Genomic DNA, 12,089 nt, shown 5'->3' with positions numbered 1-12,089 from the left:
GATGTGGTATATATACACAATGGAGTATTACTCAGCAATCAAAAAGAATGAAATCTTGCCATTTGCAACTATGTGGATGGAACTGAAGGGTATTATGCTAAGCGAAATTAGTCAGTCAGAGAAAGACAAAGATCATATGACTTCAATCATATGAGGCATTTAAGATCAAAACAGATGAATACAAGAGAAGGGAAGCAAAAATAATATAAAAACAGGGGGTAAACAAAACATAAGAGACTCTTAAATATGGAGAACAAACAGAGGGTTACTGGAAGGGTTGTGGGAGGGGAGATGGGCTAAATGAATAAGGGGCATTAAGGAATCTACTCCTGAAATCATTGTTGCACTGTATGTTAACTAACTTGGATGTTAACTAACTAACTAACTAACTAACTAACTAACTAAATAAATAAATAAATAAATATCTTTTTACAATAGCGTAAAAATAAAGTATTTAGAAATAAACCTATAAAAGATATGCAAGATCTCTATATCTATTGAAAGACACTAAATAGACTAAAATAAATGGTGAATTGAAAGACTTGATAGGGCTAAAAATGTCAATTTGCTCAAAAACCATTTGCCAATTCAGTTCTATTCTAATTAATATTTCTAACAGGTAAAAAAAAAAGTAAAGTTAATGACCTTTAGAAATTTGAATTTGAGTAAACTACAAAAATAATCTATTGTGATATACAATATCTGATTAAAATATACATTTTTAAAGTATACCTTAAAACTAGTATATTGCCTCAAACGGAGGGAAAACACATCTGCCTTCTCCTTTTGCCCTGCCCTTTGAAAAGAAATTTATTTTTCAAAGATTACAATTAAGAACAAGTATAGAATCATTATTTTGTTACTTCACCTTGAAATGAGAGCTGGAAATAATGACAAAAGTCAAAAATGCACATTGACTTAGTCATAATGCAGTTACATCTAGAAATCAGTCAACAACTTGAATCTCTGAGTTCATTCATTCATTCATTCATTCATTGAAAGCAGTCAAAGATCTCCAAATCCTACAAGGAAAAGATGAAGCTGATGGTATGTTTGCCCTTGTTTGCCACTTCATAGGGAAAGCAAACATGTAAATAAGACATTATAATTCAATATGTTAAGAGTAAAATGAGTAATTACAAGTATGAAAGGGAGTGTAGAAGAGTTAAGTGATCAGCAGATATAGAAGATTATCTTTTCTTCCAAAGCAAAGCAAAAGCCATATTAACATATTTGCTGGATTCCAAATTAAATTGAGGAAATGAAAGAATTTTAATTTGACTCACAAAGCATAACTTTGTATTTTTAGTTTAATGGCTTCATTAACATGGAACGTTATAGAACGTCTAAGTAAGTACAACTCTTAGCAAGTCTTAAATGTTCTTATAGAGATTTCCCTCGATTCTTACCTGACGTCATTTAGCCTTTGGTGTTCCTGCCACCACACTTGCTTGTGTTGTTTTATTAGTGTCTGCTCTTTAGATGCTTTTGAAGTCTGCACTGCTTTTCGGATCTAGATTTAGAGGAACAAAAGAGGAGCAATTCCAATGTTTTCTGAATGTGTTTTCCACAATGAAATTGTTTAATTTGTAATTTCTAAGTTACATATTTATCTCTGTTCAGTCCTATTAGTGCAACTTCTGATACAGAGTCCACCTTAAAATAAATAATTCATTAAACAAAAACCAGGGAGGTGAAAGAGAAACTGGTTTGGAATACTGGCCAATTTAAAAATTGTTTTTAAAGTATCTATGAAAAGATAGGTAATTATATTTTCCATACATACAACAAATAACACCTTAATTCATGTAGTCTCAGAAAATTTTTCAGTAGCTTTCCATATATTTTCTCATCTTTTTGATACATCTTCCCTGCCAGGCACTATGGGCATCACTATTCCCACTGACACATGAGGACTGAAGTTCAGAGAGGTTAAAAAACGTGGCCAAGATCCTAAAGCTCATAAATGTCAGAATCACATAGAACCTTAGTGTTCACATTGGCTTTTACATGATCCTTCAGCATAGGATGGGGAAAAGTCATTGGATAAGTTGTTAGGAGGCCTGGCTTTTGTCTCAGCTTCAGCACCTACTAGAAATAGGACCTTGAACATGTAATTTTAATCTTTCAACTCCATGCCTTCATAAATAAAGTTTTTTAAATGTTAGTAAAATACTTTTAAAAATTTAGGCAAGTATTTATTTGAAGGTACAGAAGTTGACAAAGAAATACTGAAAACTCGTGTAGCATTGAAACCCACATTTTTGACTAAATTTAAAATTTCCCCAGATTGTATGGCTTTTCAAAAATGTAGCACATAATTAGTACTTTGGAGTTTGTTGACAAATTGTATCAGGCCTGGATCTGTTTGCCTTAATGTCCATTGTTGGCCATCTCCCTGATCTGCTCCATATCACAGAGCAGCCTGTGTTTCCCAGGCAGCCCGACTAGCTGATTTGAAGCCGGGTTCAGCCAAGGGAGACACTAGTAGAAGGATCCTGAAGGGAGGGGGGAAAGGAGAAGCCAAAGGATTACTCCGCCTGCCTTCTCTAGTATCACAATGATCTCCAGAAGCATCTGCATCTTCTCCATTGCTCTGACTTTTCTTGACAGTTCTAATACAGTTCCAACAATTTCTGGGTAAATTCAGCAGATGGAATGTGGTACATACAGCCTTGCTTTGTCTAATATCCCTCTGACCTAGGCATGGGAGCGCCTTCTGTTGTTAACCTCTACATTGCTTCATGGTATCCTGTTTGCCTTCTCAGCTCTACACCTGTGTAACAATTTCCTGTATTAAAGACCTGTCCTCTCTTAGTCTTCAGTGTCTGTTTCCTGGTTGGATGCTGACTGATACTTACGTGTACGGTGAATTCACGTATTCCATATTAGTACTTCTAAATGTCTATGAAAGTGCTATTCTCAAATCAAAAATTTGATGAAACATGCATATTTTATATTTTCTCTGCTACTAGAATACTTAGTATCCTGAAAGCCTTAACAGATACATCTTCAATGCTGAAGATATAAAAACTTCAGAAGACAAATCCTAAAAAGACTCTTCAGAATGCATGCTATTTCTAGCTGTCATTCACTGATTACTTCAACCTTGAGTTTATCCTTCCACTGTTCTGGTTACTGATTCAAAATTAGGGGTGTTAGAAAACAAAAACATGGAGTCAAAGTCATATCTTTTCCTCAGGGGGTCTTAAGAGGGCTAAAATTATGAAATTTAGGAGAAAAGTATATTTAAATAGGAACAGGACACTGCAGAAAAACATTCAGCAATCCTCATTATACCTACTGAAAACATAAAAGTACATAATGTTTCTAAAATCTGATGCTCTAGTGTTTGCTTTAAGAATGCTTAAAACTCATTGCAACTGTTTGCCACCTACAGCCTCTAAAGTTTGTTGCAGCAGACACAACTTTTAAAATTAGATTTCTTTGACATATTTGGTCCATGTCGTACAAAAAAATTAAAACACATTGGTGAAAGATGTGGACACGTTTTTATGGCTTAAAAAAATCAATGCTGTCTTTGAGCCCAGAGAAAGACCAATTAAGTAGACTATAAAAGTCAAAATAAAGCTACTATTTTTCACTAGACACTTCCAATATTTTAAAGAACATCTTGATTTTTTTGTAAGTTCACTCATTGACTCCACTTCTATCCTCAGGCCAAAAGTGAAGAAAAATAAAGTCTTAAAAGAACAAAAAGATTTAAAGTTGGATCTCTATCAATAGATTTCTAGGAGATTCCAATTCATTTTGCTGAGCAATAAGCCATACGAAATCAATATTTAAGGTGGATGATGACTTATATGGAATGTTGATGAATTAAAAATAGCAAAAATAATAAATTCATCAAGGAATCTGAAACTAGAGGTTTCCTATGTGATTTATTGTGATGATCCAAGATAATAATAAGACTCTAGGTAGGCACCTTGAGATACCATGATAGCCCTTTGGGTCAGATGACCTATCTTTAGATATATGCAACAATAGCTAGTGGGCAACTGAAGTGTTGGTTACATATGTGTATACATTTATCAAAATTCATCAAGGTGTACACTTAAGAGTTGTGCACTTTATTATAGGTGAGGTATGTACACTTTAGTATATGTGAGTTATATCTCAATAAAGATAAAAGAACAGTTAAATGTATAAAGAGCTATTAACAAAATAAAAAGAGAAAACCCAACTACACTGAAATGAAATTTCTCATCTAGCAGGTTAACAAAACCTCAGATGTTTCACAAAACACTCTGTGAGGCCATAGGGAAACATGCTCTTTCCTATGTTGCTAGTGGAAATGCAAAATGATGCAGCCCCCCACAGAAGGGAATCTGGAGGTGGGGCAAAATTTTTACGGATTTGCCCTTTGACCTAGACCTAACCTTATTCATAGAAATCAATCTGAGAACTATATTGGTAAAACTATGTAAGAAGATAAATGAACAAAACTATTCACTGAAGCACTATTTGTGATAGAAAAAGAATGTAGCACAAAAATTCCATCAATAAGTGTTCCTGCCAAAATAAATTGAACCTGAATTTGATCAAGTTTCCAGATATAACCACCAATTTACTGGAAATACAAGAGACAGAAACACATGTTAAATGACACCACCAGGATGTAATCAGCAAAATCCAGACTGTAAGAAATACAATTTCTTCAAAAAATAAATTACAAAAACACAGGAGGATAGAGGAGGATATCTAAAAAATAAAAACCAATTATAATATATGGATCTTACTTAGATGCTGATTTAAACAAACTTTAAGAAAAAAATTGAAGACAATCAGGGAAATTTAACACTGGATATTTGAAATTAAGAAATTATTAATATTTTAATGATAATGGTATTTTAGGGTTTGGGGTGGTGTTTTGTAGCCCTAATCTTTTAGAGATACATACTGAAATAATTGTGGTTAAATGTTATGATGCCTGAGATTTGTTTCAAAATAACCTGGCACAGGGGAAAGTTATGGTAGGGAGTATAGAGAAAACAATAGGCAAGAGTTGATTATAGTTGAAGCTAGATAAATTACATAGAGATAATGATATCATTCACTCTAATTTTGCATATGATCACAATTTCTCATAATGTTCTTTTAAAAATTTAGTAGATAGATACTTAGTTGAACAAGAAGAAATATTCATTCTTGCTAAGCAAAGCAATTCAAATAAAAATAATAATAAAGATCCCTTCTATACTTACCTAAACTAGAAATGAATAGTTAACACACAATGTACCTAAAATTGGTCTCTGTTTCCAGGCCAACTCTACTATTTGGCTTCAGACTCAATCTCAGCCTGTGAAAGCTAGATCACTCAATGTCCATATCAGTGTGTTATCTGGCAGCCCAAAATTTGTGCATGATCAACGACAGGGATTTTATAGGGACTATCACATCTGATCAGTATAATACCAGTAACAGAAACCAGGCAGGTCTTCTGAATTTACTGTTAATTAACAATAATTATTACAAGAAATTATTGTTGGGGTGCCTGGGTGGCTCAGTCAGTTAAGCGTCCATGGTTCGTGAATTTGAGCCCTGCGTCGGGCTCTGTGCTGACAGCTCAGAGCCGGGAGCCTGCTTCAGATTCTGTGTCTCCCTCTCTCTCTACCCCTCCCCTGCTCCTGCTCTGTCTCTCTCTCTCTCTCTCTCTCAAAAATAAATAAACATTAAAAAATTTAAAAAAAGAAATTGTTAATTTATTTTCAAATATAACTAAGTATTCTAGATATAACTTGAAGCAAAAACCTCCTTATGTGCTCTAAATGTTAACATTCTATCATTCAATTTAAGTATGTTTACATTTAATATTGCCAGAGTATAGTGCTGTAATAATTAACAATGATTGTTAAAGCTGCTAATCTCATGTGTAAGGAAAAAACACATTTAATTAGTAAAAGAAGTAGGAAGTAAACTGATATTTAATACAAATATTGAGAGAATGTGTTAACCATGTAACATTAGGAAGAAGTATTCTTCTTGAGCCAATGCATATTTTACAAAAATGTAAATACCAATACAAGAAAGAATAATAGAGATGACATTATTATCACAATCCTAGTTGGTGTAGACTGATTGGTATATATCTTAGCATTCAAAACATTAAACAAAATAAACTTTAAGAATTATTTTTCATTTCCAGTTATCTAATTCCATTTAAGCCACGAGTCTTTTAAAGAAAAGTCCTATTTGGAAAATGTTCACATTTTAGAAGAGTCCATTAAAAGCAAAATGTCAACTTGCTATCTTCTAAGTTAAATGAAGAGGTAAGACCAAAAATCATGTAAAACAACATTCCCAATACATCTTTCTTAATCCAGCTATACTAAAAAATAAAAACCGTAAAAGGAAAGAAGAAAGTATTCGAAAATGATGAGGTATCTAGGACACATTTTGTTCTCACTAACTGGAATTCAAAACAACAGATATTATAAAAATGCCTTAACAGGACAATTCCTTATCATTATGAATCTATGGAAACTAAAAATTGAAGCAAAAAGCTTATCAAAATGATTGCTACACACTGTGAACCACTTTCAGTAGTTGAAGACAAGGGATTTTTTGAGATTTGCCAAGTAATAAATCCCAGGTACAGTTATTCCTAGAAAATATGTAACTAAAAAGCTTCTTCCTGAATTACATTCTACAAACAACAAGGTTATTGATGTTATTTAAAATGTCAGTTGAAAGTGATCATTTGTTTAATCTCACAAATATGTAGCACAGTAACCAGAGAAGCAATCTAGCAGCTGACAGGGCTGAGAAATTACTGCCCTTGAACTTAATATCAAAACTTGAAAACCACATTAAAAATTAAAATTTTGAAATATGTTTATTCTTTGATAGTGATTCTATCATCAAAGAGAAATTCACTTTGAACAAACACTGATTTTGACATTCAACCATTCCACATTCAGCCAGAAAAAAAAAAAATTGGTAAATGATGGATGGATGCATAGAAGCATGGATTGGTGGACAAATAGATACATAGATAATATTTAAAATGTATGTGTATCTATATGAATATATATGTACATATTCCAGTACTGATAAGAGTGTAGAGAAGTGCCTGTGGTGGTATCTTTATTAGAACAATACCTTGGGAAAGAACTTTTTTAAAAATAAAATTCATAGTTTTTAGCCCAAACATGCCAATCATGGGAATTTATTCTATGGGGGTAGAGGATTCTAAAATGTGAAAGGTGTCTCTGCATGAAGATATGTAATTACCAAAGCATGATTTCCAATATCATAAAACTGGATACAATCCCAATATCCAAAAATCAGGATAAGGCATGAATCTTTTTCTATTTGAAGTACTCATCACTCTTGTTTTTACTTCATTTTTATTGACCTTGAAATCCCATTTCCAATGTCATTGCCTCAAAAAAAGCCTTCCCACTCAACTAGGATCAAGTCCTATTAGTACACACCAGACAGCATGTTTTTATTATTTGATAAACACTGACTTTCCTCCTCCTCCTCTCCTGCACACAGTACATTCCATGAGGGTAAGGATGTATTTTGCTCATTATTGTATCATTGAGCAACATAATAAATATTTATTTACTGGAGTAATTAAATATCATAAAGATTATGTGGCAAAGTGTTAGGGGGAAAGTATACAGGATTTCATGTTTATGTTTATCATGGGAGAAAATAAAAAGTGTATGTATATGTTTATGTCTCTATACATGTATGTAGTGTATATGTGATATAAATACAATGGATCAGAATATAAGTCAGAAATATGAAATAGTTTTATTAGGATGATAGTTATATAAGTGATTTTGCCATAAAATTTCTTTCACTGTCCTGATAACATCAATAATATCAAATTATTTTAAAGTTATATCTGAACTGAACAAATAATGTCGTATTTGAGAGGTTCCCTTACTTGAGGGGATATAGCTCATGGATATATGGTAATTTCTTTAGAATAGGTATGAAATGTGTTTTGGAATCATAACATTTGCCCAAAAGATATTGGGCACCTGGGTGGCTCAGTCCGTTGAGCGTCCAACTTCAGCTCAAGTCATGATCTCATGGTTCGTGGGTTTGACCCCATGTTGGGCTCTAATCTGACAGCTCAGAGTCTGGAACCTATTTTAGATTCTGAGTCTCCCTCTCTCTCTGCCCCTCCCCCGCCCATGCTCTGTCTCTGTCTCTGTCTCTCTCTCTCAAAAATAAATAATAAAAATATTTTTAAAACATCTTAAAAAAGGTATTAACCACGAACTAAAATTTAAATAAAAACTGAAAAAAAAAGAAAAAGAAAAGGTATTAACCATAAAAAGCCATCAAAAACTAATAAAACACAAAAATATTAAATGAAAATAAAAACTTGTAAATTACTTAATATGTTACTTTGCCAAATCAGATTTTTTTTTTCAACGTTTATTTATTTTTGGTACAGAGAGAGACAGAGCATGAACGGGGGAGGGGCAGAGAGAGAGGGAGACACAGAATCGGAAACAGGCTCCAGGCTCCGAGCCATCAGACCAGAGCCTGACGCGGGGCTCGAACTCACGGACCGCGAGATCGTGACCTGGCTGAAGTCGGACGCTTAACCGACTGCGCCACCCAGGCGCCCATCAAATCAGATTTTTAAAAAATAATTAAAAATGCAACCAAGCAATGAAAATGTTGTTTATAATGTACTTTATTATTTGCACAAGAGGGAAATATACTGCACGAGTAATCCTAAACCATATATGGTCCTAAAATACCGTGCACAATCACTTGCACCTAAACCCCTTCCAAATCTAGTCCAGGTTCACCTTTCCTGAGATCAGGGCATAAAAGGAAATTGTAGGAAAGAGAGGCACCTGAGGGCATATTTGTATGATGTTGCAGAAAGAGCCTTAAATGATAATCCATGGCTGTCCCTTATTTGCAATTTTCATTGTTCAGAGCAAGTTAGAAATTGTTGAAAGCTAAAAGTAGAGGGGCAGCTGGGTAGCTGAGTGGGTTAAGCAACCAACTCTTGATTTCGGCTCAGGTCATGATCTCATGGTCTGTTAGATCGAGCTCTGCATTGGGCTCATAGCTGGGAGTCCGCTTGGGATTCTCTCTCTCTCCCTGTCTGTCTCTGCCCCTCTCCCATGTGCACATGCATGCTCTCTCTCTCTCTCAAAATAAATAAACTTTTTAAAAATAAATAAATAAACTTTTTATAAATAAATAAACAAATAAAAGTAAAGTTGAATTCATATCTCAGGGTTGTTATGAACATTACATGAGGAATGCATGTAAGCTATATACCACATTGTCCAAGAGCATTCAATAAATGATAGTTGCTATTCACTACTAGTAATAGTTGGAAGATTCTAAAAACTATTCAGAATGTTATTTATTTTCACATTTACATTATAAATATGACTTTACTTCCTGGAAATTCAGTTTCCAAAACTAGAAAACACACATACACACATGCATAACTTCTAACTAACCTTTAGCTCTGTAGAGGCAGAAGCTAATTTTTTTGCTTCAGTCAATGCATGCAATTGTTGATAGTCTACTGGTTTATACTTGGTACTTCTCATTCCATTTTTCAAATGGAACATCAGATTGTCTGTTTTTCATCAAAAAAAAAGAAAATGACAAAGAAATAGTATCATATTATTGGAAGTCTAAATATAGTTATGGTAACATGTTGGTCTTATTTTTAATTATTTTTAAGCAAAAACAAGAATAATATACAACACTCATATTATACTTGAACCTCTATCTCTAGAAAATTTAAAAATATCACCAGTATATTTCTTGCATAAAATTACTTTTAAAAGAACATAAAGGGAATATTTCCATTTAAGTAAATATATTGAGAATTTTAGAAAATTATAATGCCGAGATACAAAGTATGACCATTCTTTTTATTTAAAAAGTTTTAGGCGTCAGGGCACCTGGGTGGCTCAGTAGGTTAAGCATCTGTCTGATTTTGGCTCAGGTCATGATCTCACGGTTCATGAGTTCAAGCCCTGCGTCAGGCTCTATGCTGACAGCTCAGATCCTGGAGCCTGCTTTGGATTCTGTGTCTCCCTTTCTCTCTGCCCCTAACCCACTCACACTCTGTCTCCGTCTCTCTCAAAAATAAATGAACATTAAAAAAAAATGAAAAAGTTTTAGGCATCAATGGTGAATATTTAAGTTTCATCTTATGAATGAAATTAAGTAGATTTTTTTAAGTCATAGCTGCATTTCTAACAGAAAAATTGAAATAATTTCAATTAAATTTGAAAAAAATTGAAAACAAAACCTAAAATTTTAATGGGCCAAATAGGAATAAAATGATATAAATGACCAAGCAGCCAATCTCCATCCAAATACATAAAGTGTCCTAGTTTAGTATGATATTAACTGTTTTGATAAAGTAAAATAGGTAGGAGGTATTCATAGGCCAAGTAGCATAAAATATAATAATCTGAGTAATCCAAACAAAAAAAATGCACTTTTGCCTCAATTATATGAATAAGTAAACTGTGTAATGTAAAGTAATTGAGATTAATTAATTATATCATGAATCTCATGACTTTAAGTAGGCTTCAAGTGATTTAAGGACAAGCACAGTAAAAGAAAGTATGGTTACCTTGATCACTATTGGAAAAGATTAAAGCATGCATTGCAAGGAACTGGAGAAACCTTTAATATGACCAAATAATGAGCTTTCCATTAAAATTTTGAAAATCAACATTCCAACTTTACATCATGCATCATCCACCATAAATCGTAAAACAGATAAAGAAGTAGAAAAAAATACCTGGGCTATCATTTTTCTCAATCATCATGAATGGCTGGTCTCTTTTATTCAGGTCCTCCATATCTGTCAAAAAAAAAAAAGACAGCTAAATTTCAGTGTTATTTTCCAAATGTTTTTAAAGATGGGTTAATCATACTGTTTTTTAAAACAAGGCCCAGGACTGGGTGCCAGAACTCTTTGTATTTAGCTAAAATTTACTTCAACACCCTCGAGAAGCTTCCTTCCATTAGTTTTTTCCCTCTATGCTTTTCCTGTTCTTGATCTCTCCTTTGAACCTCCAACATTTTAATCCCTTTCTCTTGGATTGCCTTAGTGACTGATATTTTGTGATTTAAAAATTGTGTAAGCTTTATCCTGAGTTCCTAGGAAAAAGAAGCTACATAAATTAAAGAATAAAGCAGTTAGCCAAATGACTCACTAGTAACATTAAACAAATCAGCATTTGTAGCAGACACTAGGATGTGCCGTCTATTTCTAGAAAGCACTTGATGCCCAGCTGTCACTTCCTTCAGGGTTAGACTCAGTTTCAGAGAGCCACCTCGTCCAAAGGTACACCATTGCTGGGGCAGCCTATACCCAATGACTGAGCAAGGCAGAACTATAAAGCCCCACCAGGTTGGGCCCAGTGTGGGTCACCCTGATGGGCAATATTTGATCCAGAGATCCTGACAGGGTTGACCCAGACTTTATCGGACCTACATTGAAACTGACTTTTTCATCTGCCCAATCCTGCTGCTGCTTCTTCCTTTCACAGGTTTGGATGCCTAATGAATACACAGCACCCTAAGCTCTGCCTCAGTGTCTCCTTCCTGAGAACCCAACCTGCAATAGCACTGAACTGAACTGACATCTTTTTTAGGGCACCTCTGGGGCTACAGACTAGTAAAGTGGTTCTTAAGTAACAGTATCCATTTTTCACAAATTTTGTTCCATATCCACTAGGTTGAACTACTCACATCTAGTAGCTTTTGCAAAACTAACCTTGCTAAATGGAAGAGAAAGTAGTACACATACATGACTTTTGGAAACTGCCAAGTTCCCAAGAATCATGGTGATTGCCCACTAGCTTTTGGAATATAGGGATGAACTCCAGTGTGTAACTTCTACAAGGAATCCTTGTTTCAAGCCCTCAGTAACACTGACAATCCTCTCTATAGTCTGGTTTCTACTGACACCTACAACTTATGTTAGGATTCTTCTTTTTGGGGGGAAGGTATTGCACATCCAATCTATCAACCTGTACTGCCTCAAGCCACCATCACCACCCGCCTGATGGCAGCAGCAGTTCCACTTTGTACCCTTATAG

The 12,089-nt window shown here is 34.2% G+C and overlaps 1 protein-coding gene across 1 annotated transcript in view; it reads right to left on the bottom strand.

Annotated features, from left to right (window-relative positions):
• CCDC148 (coiled-coil domain containing 148) overlaps positions 1 to 10,844 on the bottom strand; it is a 182,288-nt gene extending 171,444 nt beyond the window's left edge. The window contains exons 1-3 of the mRNA XM_047085875.1: positions 10,784 to 10,844; positions 9,477 to 9,598; positions 1,410 to 1,513 (exon numbers count right to left, since the gene is read on the bottom strand). Coding sequence (XP_046941831.1) covers positions 1,410 to 1,513; positions 9,477 to 9,598; positions 10,784 to 10,844 — 287 coding nt within the window. The remainder of the gene's footprint in view (positions 1 to 1,409; positions 1,514 to 9,476; positions 9,599 to 10,783) is intronic.
• Between the last annotated feature and the right edge of the window lie 1,245 nt (positions 10,845 to 12,089).

Source organism: Lynx rufus, unplaced genomic scaffold, assembly GCF_022079265.1.
Source record: "Lynx rufus isolate CCGP_SWC_20201006 ecotype Redwood Valley unplaced genomic scaffold, mLynRuf1.p SCAF_2, whole genome shotgun sequence".
NCBI lineage: Eukaryota > Metazoa > Chordata > Mammalia > Carnivora > Felidae > Lynx > Lynx rufus.
This window is presented reverse-complemented; position numbering and strand designations above follow the sequence as displayed.